Source organism: Podarcis filfolensis, assembly GCF_964270895.1.
Source record: "Podarcis filfolensis genome assembly, chromosome: 1".
NCBI lineage: Eukaryota > Metazoa > Chordata > Lepidosauria > Squamata > Lacertidae > Podarcis > Podarcis filfolensis.
In genome coordinates this window covers 76,576,906-76,593,119 of record NC_139604.1, presented here as the reverse complement: position 1 = coordinate 76,593,119, position 16,214 = coordinate 76,576,906, and the positions used below count along the sequence as shown (strand labels likewise).

At 39.9% G+C, this 16,214-nt stretch overlaps 1 protein-coding gene across 4 annotated transcripts in view; it reads left to right on the top strand.

Moving 5' to 3' along the window:
• Positions 1 to 16,214, top strand: part of NELL1 (neural EGFL like 1) — a 374,882-nt gene that overhangs the window by 332,806 nt on the left and 25,862 nt on the right. For 2 of the 4 annotated variants that reach the window (XM_083598461.1, XM_083598460.1), the window contains one exon: positions 6,065 to 6,205. The exons of the other annotated variants lie outside the window; for them this stretch is intronic. In XM_083598461.1, coding sequence (XP_083454587.1) covers positions 6,065 to 6,205 — 141 coding nt within the window. The remainder of the gene's footprint in view (positions 1 to 6,064; positions 6,206 to 16,214) is intronic. 4 annotated transcript variants of the gene reach the window in all.

Here is a 16,214-nt window from a genome sequence, read left to right as displayed (position 1 = left end):
GCTCACCTAATATTTGGAAATCATGCAAGGTGCTTTTAAAGTGCACATTTTAAATTTTTGCCCTACCCACAATTATTTTTCTGGTCAATGCACAATGAAATTCCCATAGAACTAGGATTTATAAAGCATTCTGACACATGTTACATTTTTGCAACTTGTACACATTGAGATGAAGTGATGTAAAACAGACAGTAGCACAGTTTAAAACAGGTTTTGGCAATGAACACTGTCAGGGCTATTTCTCTAGAAAAAGAGGTGCTGGAACTCACCATGAACGCCTCCTTTGTTCTCTTATAATGGCAATGGCACCCACCCGAGAGGTGCCAGAACTGAGTTCCAGCGAGTTCCCACTGAAAAAAATGCTCTGACTTGGTATATGATTTTTGCTCCTTCTCTCCTGTTCTTCACTCACATATTAATGTTATAGTTGAACAGGGGTTGTATTAAATGGAATGTGAGTGCCATCATCAACCTTGCCTGAAACCTGTTTCCATGTATAATATTACAAGCCCTCTTTTCTGAGGTTTACACCTATCCTAACAATTAAATTATTTGTGCAGTGAGCTTCAGAGTGGGTGTCTAGGTGACATACAAAACAATGAGAATATAAATCAAAGTTTGACCCTGAGCAAATAAAATAATAAAACCCACCTAGCAACAATAAAATCCCATCTAGCAGTAGTAAAAATCCATAACAAACACATAACAACCAGTTCAATTAACCCATCAACAGATGTCATGGCCCATCCCAGATAAGGAAGACACATATCTGATAGTTAACTCTTTATTGGCAAGAGAAACAAAGCAACTTCCACCGTGCTCCAAATACACACTCATATGCTTCCAGTCTCTCTCTTTTTTAAAAAATAAATATTTATTAAAGTTTTACAAAAGCATGAATACAAAAATACATGAAAGAAGAAATAAAAATAAAAAATACAACATACAAAAGACAAAAAAAGAAAAGAAAAATTTAAAAACAAATCCGTTTTTCATAACTTTAAACTCCTTTGCTTGTTTCTTTGACCTCCTCACACCTCCCCTTTTTGTATTCCCATTTACATAATCAAGTCAGCAAATCCTTACCCTCTTTCATTTATCTTAACTCTATATCTTAACATTTTTTAACTCTATATTTTCATCCATTATCAATTAATTTTTGCATATTCTTATTAACTTTGTTGCTAATGCCACTTATTTTCAATTCAACATCATTTTAGCATTCATTGATTTTACAGTATTTCTGCAGATAGTCTTTAAATTTCTTCCAATCTTCTTCCACCAACTCTTCTCCCAGGTCTCGGATTCTGCCAGTCATTTCCGCCAATTCCATATAGTCCAACACCTTCATCTGCCACTCTTCCAGGGTGGGTAGCTCTTGTGTCTTCCAATACTTTGCAATAAGTATTCTTGCTGCTGTTGTTGCATACATGAAGAAAGTTCTATCCTTCTTTGGCACCAATTGGCCGACTATGCCCAGGAGAAAGGCCTCTGATTTCTTCCGAAAGGTATATTTAAATACCTTTTTCATTTCATTATAGATCATCTCCCAGAAAGCCTTAATCTTTGGGCACGTCCACCAAAGGTGAAAGAATGTACCTTCATTTTCTTTACATTTCCAACATTTATTATCGGGCAGATGATATATTTTTGCAAGCTTGACTGGTGTCATGTACCACCTGTATATCATTTTCATAATATTCTCTCTTAAGGCATTACATGCCGTAAATTTCATACCAGTGGTCCACAACTGTTCCCAGTCAGCAAACATAATGTTATGTCCAACATCTTGTGCCCATTTAATCATAGCAGATTTAACCGTTTCATCCTGCGTATTCCATTTTAACAGCAAGTTATACATTCTTGAAAGTATCTTAGTTTTGGGATCTAACAGTTCTGTTTCCAATTTTGATTTTTCCACCTGGAAGCCAATTTTTTTATCCAAATTGTAGGCCTCTCTTATTTGATAATAATGTAGCCAGTCTCGCACTTTATCTTTTAATTTCTCAAAACTCTGCAATTTCAATTTGTCTCCATCTTGTTCCAATATTTCCCAATATTTCGGCCCATATGCTCCCAGTCTCTAGGCAGCTGTCCGCAGGTCTGGGCCCTATGGCAGTTGCAGCCCTTCCCCTCCTCCAGTTTATATACCCTCCTCTGATGGGTTGTGTGCCTGAAACCTGAGACTTCTCCTGCACAGAAGTTGCTGCTGCTCTTTCCTTTTCAAGTCCCTTCTGGTTCTAGGAAGCAGTGGAGTGCGGGAAGGTGGGGAAACTACTGAACCGTCCCTCACCTGAATCATCCCTTCTTCTTCTGCCACATCCTGCACACCTTCCTGCACCTTTGACTACTTTGACTCTCCCTCCTCCCCTGGCTCCTGCATTTTGGGTGGTGTTACACCCATAAATCACTGGTCTTCTCTCCTGATCCACTCCCCTGGTCCTCTGCCTCCACCACACACTCTTTGGAGCCCCACCAGTCCCTGACAACAAAGCTCAATCACCACCACCACCACCAGCAGCAGCTAAAAACGGACCAATTGTCATTCATCTGGAGTCTTTGTCTTGTGTGCTCACTGCTGTTGCATATGGAGCCTGCAATGAGAACTGTGATGCTGCTGCACAGATTGCACCAATAAGCCCTAGTTTCTGTTGCAACTAAAGGTCCTTGAATCCAAGACTCATTTCTGTGGTCTGTGGATAAAGCAACATATGAACAAAATCGTATGCTATGTGTAAACTGGCACTTAATCTGAAGAGAAGGAATTTATTTTCAGATTGCTCTTAACCTTGCCTCTTTGGATAGAAGTAATTCCCAGTGAATGAAAACAGCTCTTTTTAAAAAAATGAAAGACACTAATTTATTATTGGTGATACCCCCTGCAGTGATCCTGCAAATCATCCAAGTGAGGATTTTGTAATAGTTCTATCTAAACAGAAGATTCAGCCATTTTTCCCTGTGAACAGCCTCAAAAATTTTACAGCCTCTTAATTACTTGAAGGTTAACATAAAATTAATTTGATAATTTTAAACATTGCCTTCCAAAACATACAGCATAAAATCTCAGAGGAGACTATCTTCCAGGTGCAATAATAATCTGCCAAGTTTATTATAGATTATGAGCTCTGTATCACCACTACATTGCAAGAACTGGAGGGTGGGAACCTTTGTAAAGGCAACACATGTTTATTGGAGTACTTTGGGAGATCTGACTTGCCAATTTGAAAATAAAAAGTATGCTCTTATTTGCTTCATTGCATCTACAGCTGCTCACATACCTGCTGTTAAAATATATTTGCCTCTTTTGTCATATTCTCTAACTTGTTGTGATACAATGTTTTTGAAATTACAAGCTATAAGGCAGAGTAGAAACGTGGGTTATCAAGAAAGCAGGAAATCTGATATTTTCAAGCATTAAAATGTGGCTCATGTCTATGTTGAAAGTATTTAGAGATGTGCAGCTAACAGACAACTATAGAATTCCCTTTTTGTGCATGTTTGCCAGAGTTTGGGGGATCCTTTAGACACTAAGCAGGAAGAAGAGGACACATAAATGCATTTTTGGATCCTACAGGATCCCATCACATCTAAATTTGTAATTCATTTTTTCTTATTTAAGATATTTTATGCTGCTTTATCACATCTCTAAGCAGTTTACAAAATAAAATATTAAAAACAAAAATTGCAGGGCTTTTTTGCATTTTACTGTTAAATGGTGTTTCATGAATTTGTATGCTATTTGATAGGCTTTGGTTCTGATTATTGCGTTCTTCATGTTGGAAGACGTGCATTTCCTCCCTCTGGGTGAGGTTTGGAACTGTAGGAAGAGGGAGTCACTTCACTATCCCCTCTTGCCACTTCTTTTGAAAATCCAAGGCCTGGCATCTTTGTTAGAACTTTATTAGCTTTAATGCCAGGGTTGAAGTTGATAAGGGACAATTAAATTTTTGTATTTACATTTTATGGACCCAGCAAACACAAAATGCCCTCTTCACCTGCTGAATGAATGAGCACTGTCAGATCTGAGATGATGGATTGATTACCTGTTGATGGTAGAGAATGTGAAAGGAAGGTGATCGTATACTGATTGGGTGAATGTTGTATTAGTGCTTGCTAGTACAGTGGCACCTTGGTTTACGAACTTAATCTGTTCCGGAAGTCCGTTTTTAAACCAAAACCATTCTTAAAGCGAGGTGCGCTTTCCCGAATGAGGCCTCCTGCCGCCGGTGCCCTTCCACCGTTCGGATTCTGTTCTTAGACTGAGGTAAAGTTATAAAACCAAGACACTATTTCCAGTTTTGCAAAGTTTGTAAACCAAATCGTTCTTAAACCGGACTGTTCTTAAACCGAGGTACCACTTATACATGTTTGGGTGATGCCAGAGTCATTGCTTGATTCAGGGCATTTTGCTTCGCCGCAGCAGCTTATCACTTTGGTGGTTGGGAGAGGTCAAATATTAAAAACAAAATCATAAACAACTTATACTATACAGCAGCGGTGGTGAAACTGTGGTCCTCCAGAGGTTGCTAGGCAACAACTCCCATCATCAACATTGACTATGCTGACTGGAGAACAGGGGAGTTGGGAGTCCAGCATCTGAAGGACCACAGGTTCCTCATCTATGCTATAGAGGCTGAAAAGGTATTAAAATAACAACAACTACTGATTAAGGACAATTTTGCCAGAAATTAGGCTCACTACAGTACACTACACCTAAAAAAAAACAGAAACCAAAAGCAATACTGAACATCTATCTTTGCTGCCAGACTATTACTCTAGCAGCTAAAATTTGGCCAAAAGAGTACTAATTTTCTTATCCTGCCCAGCTATATTAACTGTGCTGCAGTTTGTGAAATGGCAACACAAGGTAATATTTTCAGATTTTCTCTTTCTCTCTCCACTGCCCCCTTTTTCCATTTAGGTGCAGAAATTCAAAGTGATACCTATCATTCTCCAGACTGAATTCAGTGTCTCATAATATTTACCGGTACCTCATAGACGAAGTAAAATCTGAGCCAGACAAGAATTCCTAGCTTCATGCTATCTCAACTACTGAGCATTAAAACCTCCAAATGACACTTTTGCATGGCCAAATCTATCAAGAGACAGCCCCAGGGACCAAGGGACTTTGCGACTCTCCCATGATCCCAGGCTTGCTTTGTCAGTTGGAACTAAAAAAAAAAAAAAAAAAGGAGGTGGGAAGGTGCCAGACCACCCCTGGAGAGGACTGTCTCTCCTGAAGATCTCGTGTGTGATACAGGAAGCTCTCCCCATCAATCTGTTTAAATTCCTCGGTTCAGTCTAATAGATCCATTTTGCAGCATGAGAATTGCAGAAGAGATTTAAATGGCTGAACCCAGGAAAAACTGGTGGGAGAAAACAAAACACATGCACACACCCTCAGAAGGTCCCCTTTTTCATTGAGGGGGTGGGGTGGGGAGATAAGCAGCAATTAACTTCCCTCCTGCAAATCTGCATATTCTAACAAAGGTCTGACTTTAAATTCACAGAGTTTGCACATTCATTTCAATCATTACCATAATCATAGCTTTCCATTTGGTATATATGTAATCTAATTATTCAACCTATGAACCAACTGCTTCCACACAAAACTAAGGAGCAGTTTTCTAGTTGATTTTTTTTAAAAAAAGTCCTACTTAAACGTTTAATTGCACTTCCAAATCCTTATAGTAATTAACAATATATGTAGATAAGGGGATTAAAGAGTTTAAAACAAGGTGTTTCGTTTTCTGCTGTGTTAAAAGAGATTGGCAACTGGCTGTCACCAAAGCTTGGGGTGGGGGCTTGATTAAAACCCTCGTGGAACTTCTCTGCATTTGTTTTAAAGAATGTAAATGTTTAGTCCTCAGGATTGCAGAGAGTGAACTTAGGATAAGGAATGGTGAAATTCCAGTGTGCTGCTGATAGGTTGCCCACCCATTCATTAAAATATGTATTATATTTGTTTCTTTATCTCTAGAAGAGTGTGTGTGTTTAAGTATCGCAAATGTTGTTGTCAAAGGAAATTAATATCCTGGCTGGCTTGTGTTTTTCTCTGAGGCAGATATTGATGAGTGTGCAGAGGGCATCATTGAATGTCACAACCATTCACGCTGTGTTAACCTCCCAGGGTGGTACCACTGTGAGTGCAGAAGCGGTTTCCATGACAATGGAACCTATTCACTTTCCGGGGAGTCCTGTGTTGGTAAGCAAAGAACAGCAGAGAAGTTATGTTATTGTTCTGCATGGTATCATATCCTTACTACTAGGAACAGCCTATCATGTCCAAAGACAACATTTAACGCTAAACTTAGGATGTAACCAACCATTTGTTTAAGCTCAGCACTGTTCTGTGTAATATAATTTAAATATTATTACAAGAGAGATGAACCATCAAATCTCTGAATGTAATACAGAAAATGTGCATTTAGAGGTCATATTGGTGATTTGACTCCCTTAGCTATACTCGGTAGGTCACTTAAGACAAAACACGCCCAATCTATGTTTCTTTATGCTGCAAAATCTATAGGATGTAAAGCATTAACTTACAAATCTTTTAATGTTTCCAGCACAATGATTTTGCAACACACTGTAAGTCAGCATCCCCCCCTCCCTCCATTGATCACATTTGGAATTTTGTTTAATTTTACCATTATTTGTTAACTCTCAACACGTTTTGTGTAGTTTATCGTAAAGTGGCCAAAAGCACAGTTATCTTTTCTTTCAGTTAACAGAGAACACTTGATTCTTTTGTTGCCATTGTGAGGAAAAAATAATTAAGAAAAATGGGTGCTTGTGTGGATATGGAACAAAAATCAGGCCCAGCCAGAAGCAGATAGGTGTGTTGAGCTAATGGGTTGTGATGGACGCAGAGAGAGGCAACCCCCCCAGCTCCTAAGACTGGGCTTGTTTACAGAAGTTTAGGTGTCTGCTAGTGTTAGAGGTCAGGGAACAACAGAACAGAGGTGGCTGCTGGTGCCAATAGCTCAAATTTAACTATGAAGAGTTTGGAAAGGTTCACTACTCCAGTTAGTATCTGCTTTTCTTGTGTGCGTATTGGAGAGAGAATGGGGGGGGGGGGGGACATACACGTGTTGTATATGCGGTCTGAGTTTTATTTATTTAAGCTATTTCTGTATTACTTAAATACAGTTGTTCCTAAGTGGTATACAGTAGGCGTAACCAATGCAGTAGAGACAAAATTGGTTGAAAACTAACTATAAGAACAGAAATGACGCCTTCTGAAATAAAAAGCTCTTCACTAGGCTCTGGATGTCCAACTGTGTCTGATCTCACCTGGAAGGGAGTTCCACAAAGTTGGGCCCACAATACTCAACATGTGGCTCCTGGTGGATATGAGCCATGCATCAGAGCCACGGGGGACCGTGGCTCCCCCCACCAAGAACGTCAATAATCAGGCAGGGATATAAGGAACTGGGTAGTCTTTAATGTCTTCTAGATCCAAGCTGTTAAAAGCCTTGTGTGTGGGAGCATATGGTGTGGTGTGGGAGCATATGGATATAAGTTTTAAGGTTATGTGGTGGCCAGAGCCTGTCTCCCTCAACAGTCTTGCCACAGCATTTTGCATCAGCCTGAGCTTTCAGACCAGGCCCAAGGATAGCACCACATAGAGCATGTTGTTATAACTGAGTTGTGAGGTTGTCAATCATGTGTGCTGATAATGTGCGAGTGAGATAGATTATGTAATATGGTGTGTGTGAGAGAGATAGAGAGATAGAGAGAAAGAGAGAGAGAGAGAGAGAGAGAGAGAGAGAGAGAGAGAGAGAGAGAGGTGGGGATATAGTGGGTAGCTGTGCTGTATACAGGAAGGTGATTGGATTCCATGTGTGTTGTTGCGTGTTTCTTATATATCTGTGGCTGAGCTTGATTTTTCTTAACCTCCCTGCCTGTAAGTTATTTCCTGAACTTTTTGTTCATAGCACATTTGCACATCAAGCAGTCAAATGCTGACTGAGGTATGTGCCACCTGTTTTCGTGAAGGAGGTAATGGAGGAAAAACGACATCCTTGTTAGGTTTTGCTCAGGACTGTTAGCAAAGTCACTTAAACAGCAAAAGGAAGTAAAAAGGGGAGCAGCAGCTGGCTCAAAGAGGGAGAGCAGGGAGAGGTATTGACTAACCGCTTCCCTGCCCTCATGTAGAAAAAAGCTGTCTCTAAGAGCCTGTTGTTTCCAGCAGGTATTTACATCTGGATTAGGTCCTGCTGAGGCTGTCAGCAATCTGCCTGATTGGCTGTAGTTGTTCAGGACACGCCCCAAACCAGCCTGCCTATGGTGCTGGAGAGGGGAGACTATAAGGTTGTTTTGCTTGGGGGAAGGGTTGTATTCAGGGTTCAAGGAAGGTGAGTGCTCACCCTCTTTTACTGGGCATGGTTTTGTGTGTATTATTGTTTGTCTTTTTCTCTGGAGGAGGGTGTTATTTTTTTCCTCTAGGCCATTTCTAGGGTAAGAGGCTGGATAAATAGTCTCCAATTGCCACAAAAATGCCAGGACCTTCACAAAAACCCTTAAGCCATCATGGCTTTGCCAAGCCTTTCCTCCCCCACACCCTCAAAAAACCTCATATATTTCTCCACCTTTTCATTCCTTGCTCCCTCCATCACCTGGCCAGGGAAAGAGAGAAGCAGTAACCTACTTTAGGTTCTCATTTGCACGCTTTTAAATGGGGAGGGTCTGTTCTGTGTCCAAACCTAGGTTCTGGCCCAGTTTCTTTGAATTGCTGCCTTGTCTTTCATTACCAGTTTCATTTGGGAACCTTAAGTGTCACTGAGCTGCCACCACCTGTTGTGGAGCGGGTGTTTCCTTTTTGGCTCCTGCTTTGAGAGAGATGCAGAAAGATCTTGGTTAAGATGGGATGTCTGCTGTGTACTGTACATTGTGTATACATTGAGGCTTTAGGTGGATTCAGATAAATTGAGTGTTAACAGTCTGTGATTGCTATGAGGAGAAACAAAACCAGAAATCAGCTTTGCTCCTGTCAGAACATGTAAAAATATGTCCAGATATGGCTGGAAAGGCGTCCTGTCTGAAACTTTGGAGTGTCACTATCAGTCAGTCACTGTACTTTTAAAAATATTGGTAGGAATGCAATGCGAGATTCTCTCAAATGCAAAGAAAAGGGCTACAACTGGCATGTTAAAATAGGATTTTAGAAGGCTTAGTAACCAACCTCACTAATTTTTTTGTGTAGTTTTCTGGCTTGAAGTGATTGTTGCTATGAGGCAACGTATGCCCAATAAATCCTCAGCAGTGGATTTCACAGGCATGATTATGTCAAAAACGATGAATTTCACAGTATTTCATGGCTTTAATAGATAATACTCCACATGAAAGTCATTCATACTTAAAGTCATTATTGGATGTTTCAAATTTGCCAGGTTATTATGTTGCAAATCACAGTAATGGAAATAACCCAATAAGGACCCTAAGGGTTCTGAGTTTATAATGGATCCTCCATTACTTCTACCCTTATCAGGATTTCTAAAAAAAAACAAAAAACTACTACTGTTCAAAAATAGCAACCACAGATTTAATATACATATATGCAGACTCAGGAACAACTTGTTTCATTCATTTCTGTGGTGCTAAATTTGGCACCAGTGATTTCACCCTGTTATCATTGTTGTTTATCACAGTAAAGTGATATTGTGAAAGAATTCTTATGCACTAAGATGGGGGGAGAATCACCTTGCAGTGTCTGCTAGTATGGTACTGGTTTCAATTCAGGGTCTAGCTCTAAACAGTTTGGGACCCAAGTACAGCATCTTCCCTCAGTACCAATCACCCAGGGTTCTACGCTGTGCAACAGACAATCAGCTCATAGTTACACCCTTGGCTGAGGTGAGGAGAGTGTGGACCCGAGGGAGAGCTTTTCCTGTGGTGGCTTCCCACTTGTGGAAGCCAGCGTGGTGTAGTGGTTAAGAGCGATAGACTCTTAATCTGGTGAACCGGGTTCACGTCCCCGCTCCTCCACATGTAGATGCTGGGTGACCTTGGGCTAGTCACAATTCTCTGAAGTCTCTCAGCCTCACTCACCTTAGAGTGTTTGTTGTGGGGAAGGAAGGGAAAGGAGATTGTCAGGCGCTTTGAGACACCTTAAGGGGAGTGAAAGACGGGATATCAAGTCCAAACTCCTCCTCCTCCTCTTCTTCTTGTGGAACTCTCATCTAGGAACATTGAAAATGCACCCATGGTTGAATTACTTAAATATAAATTGATGATTTATTTGCTCATTCAGGCCCTTAGATGATGATTTGCAGAACAGCTAGTGTTATGCACCCTGTGGTCTGTTTAGTTGTTTTGCCGCTCTCTTAAATAATTTTAAACATTAGAATGGTATTTGAATATTAATCTGTTTTATCATTGTAAGCCACCTTTGGCTCCTAAGGGAGAAAGGGTGGGGTAAGAATATATAAAAATAAGTTTTCCACCTCAGAGTGCCCTCAGACTACTGAAAGCAGAAGACCTTTATCAGGGTATATCTAGGACAATGTAGTCATTAGAGTGGGTACTTTTTATCTTTTTTTTAATAAAAAAAATGCTCCAGACAAGCCTTAATATCCTTCACAATATGTAGAATTTGTTCCTATTGAGCTTTGGTTCATATGTGAAAAGGCTACTTTTCAATATCATATGGGTGGCAATCCCTCAGCCTAGCCCTACAAGCCTTTCTTCCAGCCCACTAGTCCCCAGCCCATTTTACTGCTGGTGGTGAATGACACATCTCTTCTCTTGTTCCTGCCACCATTGTTAGGAGATGGGAGTGCTCTGATGGGATGATGCATCCTGACAGGAAGGTGATTTTTCTGTCTATCACAACATTGATAGATGTGAAGGAAAATTACCCCTCCTATAGAACAAACTGATGAGGAGGAAAATCACATCTCTTTCCACCTGTCTTCTACCTCCCTTTTCAGCAAAGTTTGTGCTGTTTTCTGTGGTATTCTGGTGCATCCATAGGGGCTCTATGTGTAGTGCATGTGGGTGGATGTGCAATCATGTGATCTGATGTGTGTGTGTAATGTGTACTTTGTGTGGTTTGTGCACAAGGCCATCGGATAAGCATGTCTATTTCTTTTGGCCACTCTCCCTGTAGTATGCTGGGAAGGATTGCAGCTCTCAGGCTTATAAAATAGTGATTCCTGATATACTAAAAACAACTGTTTCTCTGACTGCTGGTCCATATGTAGCCAAAATGGTGCCATTCATATGGAAGAGGAAAGTCTTGGCCGGTTTCAAGAAGGTCCAAGCTTTGTATAAGTACATTTTTGTAAAGGGGGAACAAAAACCTAATAGAGGAAGGAAGCCAAAAAGAGTATTGAACATGCTGAGTGGTCATGGACTGCTATCTGAAAAACTGAGTGGGAGGAGGAAAATAGTTGAAAATTCTGGAAGAGGTCATGTTTGGGTGGCTGGAACTGAATAGGAGCAACACACACAGCAACATTTTATTGTTGTTTTATTATTTTTCAAACCCCACTGCTCTCATTTTGACCTGCCAACCAATGTGGAAGTTCACAAGGTTAGACACTGTTGTCCAGGTGTAAGATGTAAACGGAATATGAAATTAATGGGGTTATTTTAATTAAATAGCATTGCTGAGCCATCTGCTGTTTCAGTCTGGTGCCAAAAGATTAGACCAGTTTTTACTTTCTATATAAACTGGTCTCCAACAGGCTTTAATTTTTAGAAACAGTTGCAGCTATGTAATACTGAAGCAGATTGTAATGTTTTAAAAGTACTTCAGTCAATTTCTTTTTAAATGTGACTAAAGGGATTGCTCACTGATTGCTTGTAATAGTTTCACTGGCTTCAGAAATAACTATAGAAGTAAAATATGAATACAGTGAACAGATCTTGTCTAATCATATATAACTTTACAATTCTGAAAATTATCAGCTGATTGAAGGCTCATAAAAATGAATGGGATGTTAGCACTCAGGTGCTTGGAGGGTTCCACAGAGGCTCCAGGGTACTTCATAATCATACATGAGGAATACATTGTGGAGCAAAATCATAATGAGTTGCATATCAAGCCTTTATCCGGATTAGTAGTTTACTGCAATTCAATTTGAACAGTATGACAGAAAACAGTAACTTGATCTGCACTAAAAGAAGCACTTGGTTGTGCTCCCAAAAGTATGAAAACATCTTAGGATAAGTTAAATCCACTCTTCAGAATTCCCAAATGAAACCTAGAATGGAACCAATGAGATGTAGCGTAGCCTGGTGAGGACCCTAGAATTCACTAGATTGTAATGTGTGACAAACTTTAGCCCACTGATGGATCAATGGCATCATTGATGCAGCGCAGCAGCTGAGGTTTTCACATTTCAGGCCCTACTTTATAAGAGAACTCTAGTACAATACGTGATTTAAAGATTCAGGATTGCTAATTAACCAGGAGGAAAATGACCTGGATATTTTAGTTTAATCTTACTAGGAAAGGGGCATGATCCCCCTTGCCTGGCCTATTTGTTCTGTTTTAGTTTAGCTAGGGTCTGCTCCTGGACTAAGCTAGTTCCACCCACAATCCCCAGCCTGGGGGGTTGTATTTTTGTAAGTGTTGGTAATTATATGATGATTCCAACTTTGGATGTAGTGCCAACTCTATGCAGCTCTATGCATATGTGTTTGGAATGAAGACAGATATAACTCTTTAAGGGTGATAAGAATGGGTGGCAAGTGCTCCCACTCTGTTCCTTGCCAGCATTAAAAGAAATTGGCAGCAAACACCTCTGGCCCTGCAATTCAACAGAGCAGTTTTGCACTGTGTGCATGAGAGCACAGATCCCAGCTGTCCTTCTGCACACTCTGCCACTATCCATGCTGTTCTGGAAAGTTGTGGTTGCTGTAGTAGTTATAGTTGTTGTTGTTGTTGTTGTTGTCATTAAATATGTCAGTAGCTTTATCTTGTCCAGGGCAACCCAAAGCAACTTACAACCAAACAGACAATAAACCCACATAAAAATACAATAAAACCAAGAGGAAAGAGAAATATATTAAAAACATCCATGCTACTTCTGAAAGGCCAGAGATCGTTAAAGGCCAAAGACTTGGATATAAAGGAAAGTTTTTGCCTGGTGGCTAAAGATATATAATGATGGTGACAGGCAAGTCTCCCTGGGGAAAGCATTCCACAAATAGGGAGCCACTGCAGAAAAAGCCCGTTCTCATGTTGGCACCTTTTTGGGGAGGGGGACACATGAAGAAGGGCCTCAGATGATGATTGCAAGGTCCGGGTTAGTTTATCAGGAGAGAGGTGGCCCTTGAGGTATTGCCATCCTGACCCATTTAAGTTCCACAATCCTCTCTCAAAGAATTGGGGGAGGGGCTGCATCAGAAGGAGAAACTGGCCAGCATTAGCTTCCTTTCCCTTCAGAATGGTGGATGCCTCAGCTTGATTGGCCATAACATACAAGTGACCAATTTGCCAGACTTTTTTTTTTAATAAATATTTATTAAATTTTCCAATTTTATACAAACACAAAAAAAAGAAAAAGAAAAAATTAAAAACAAATCAATTTCAATAACAGTTTTTCAATAACATGTTTCTTTGACTTCCTCATACCTCCCCTTCTTGTTTTCTAGTTCAAATTGTTAACCCAGCAAATCCTAATCTCTTAACATTCCTTTTAACTAACACCTTATTTTCCAATCAACTTTTTAAATTTTATGACTTAGACAATTTTAATCCCAGTTATTTTTATCATAACAGCTAGAGACCACATAAGCTCAATCCAGCATCTTTCAAAGTTCATTAATTTTGTAGTATTTCTGTAAATAGTCCTTGAATTGCCAGACTTTATAAGGTACAAGGTAAACAATCTCAATTGTTTTCCATTGCATTGTGTGTATGTGTTACTTTATACTATTTATATTCTGTATTCTATGTATTAGCAATCTGAGGTGGCAAAATGAAACACATTTTGCTAGCTTTCTGATTGGAATCTCTTTCTTTTTTTAATTCTTTAACTTTAATGCACTGCAAAATATCAACTGTAAGTAAACAGAGAAGGGAACTCATAAAAATGCATCCAATTCTTTAAAAATACAGTTCTTTTTTTAAAAAACAGCTTGAAAGAAACAGTGTACTAACCATATTTCAAAAATTATCTTATGGCTTTGGATATTCTAAAGTTCAACAGTATTAAAAGTTAACATAGTACATGTTTCACGGTCTCACTAAAACCACGCTATTGCTTTTTAGATGTGCTACTAGCTTTCATTTTTAAAACTAGGAAATAAATTGCATGTTAAATGGCAAGTTGCCTGTGAAGAATGATTTGTCAAAGCAATGTTTATAGCTTCAACTTGTGCATATGTTGGTTGCAAGCCTAGCATACATTTGTTATATCTGATTATATTGTAATAGCTTAATGTACCATTGAAGTTGAAATTAGCACTCTTGTAGTTATTTCTTCTTCCTTCTTTGTGACAGTTATCATGTTTTCTCACCCTGACAGGATAACTCTTAGAACTGTGTTATGTGTGAAAAGTCCTGCAAAAATAGATGCCCACTAAATGCAGAATTACTCTTGATGAAGTTTGGTGCCACAGGAACATTTTAAGTGTCGGGGAAACAAAGTAAATGAACTTGCAGTAGTTGCTTTCATTGTTTCTCTGCTTTCTGCTGCAATTATAATGAAGCACAGAGGTAAATTACTCGGAGAAGTAATTAAGCAAAGGGGAGGGTAGAAAGTGGCACCTCTAAAAAACTGTGTTCTGCTTCTGGCATTTTAATGAGTCAGTTTTATAAAACGATAACAGTATAAACAAAAATGTGTAAATAGGATTTGGGCTCGGACGTCTACCAACTTCTTACCAATGGTAAGAGATGATAGGCGTTGTAGTCCATCAACATCTGGGTGACCAGTTTCTACACCCCTGACTTAGAATGCACAAGTATGTGCACATGAACACAGCTTAATCTTGGTAGCCCCAACTACAAGATAACTCTGTTAGCATCCATCCCTTGCTACCCACCTCTCACTCCTCTTCCCACTCAGTCTTGTTTAGTTACAAAACTCTGTGAAATGCAATACATACCATATTGCGCAGTCATGCACAACTCAAACAATTCACTGGAAAGGCAGCATATAAATATTGTAAAATAACCAGGGGGCTGCTGCCCTGGTTTACATTGCTTGCCTACCCATCAACCCAAGTTCCAAACCCCTCTCTTTGTAAATTGCCAAACACACCACTCCTTCACAGCTCTCCTACCCTCCAAACTCTACCCCCTGGAGTCAGTCCCCATCCCCTCACAGCTCACCCCAGTCCCAAGAGCTCTGTGTTACTGTCATCAGTGGCTATGGGGAGGAGAATTAAAAGGAGTGGTGGTCGATGATGGAGGCCTCTTCCCTGCTGAGGCAGCTCTTCAGCCACAGTCCTACTTTGCTGACGCTTCTTCCTCCATAGCCTCTGACACGGCTGAAGCCAAAACAGCAGCCTCAGGGGCAGGTGCACAGTAGCAGCTGAGCAGTACGGCTGCTGGGAGCTGCCCTGGCCCTTCCTGGCTGTTTATCTGAGCCCATCACTCAGTGCTTGCACCACTTACTTACTCTCTTCATTGGAGGTTTTTAAGCAGAGGTTGGATGGCCATCTGCCATGGATGTTTTAGTTGAGATTCCTACATTGCAATGGTGTTGAACTAGATGACCCTCGGGGTACCTTCCAAAACGTTTGATTCTATGACTTGCCTACCTCCCTGTTTCCTCTGGCTGCCTACTGCTTTTTCTTTGCATTGAAATTGACGTGGCTGCATCTCTTAAAAACATAGAAACAAAATGAAATAATACAGTAATAACACCAAATAAATAGCAACTGGTACTTTCCCCTCAAATAGTAAGAGCAAATGTCCAGTCTGTCTAAAAGAAGCTAGAAACGTTAAGGTAAATGAATCAGAATAGTTTTCTACAGATGGATGTACATATTGCATTCCCAGAAAAGAAATGCAAGGGTCATATTTATCATGCGGCTTTGCTGGATTTCATATAGTTGATATCGTTAAATCTTCGCATCAAAATGTAGTATTTCTACTTGAGAAATCAGGCTAGTTTGAGAGCTATTTCCTTCATGATTGATCATGAATCTGCTAAAAAAGAGTTTTAAATATAACATACTGTTTACACAATAAATGACAAATTCATTGACTATCAAGTCTGCAGATGTCATTCCTTGGCATAATCTTGATA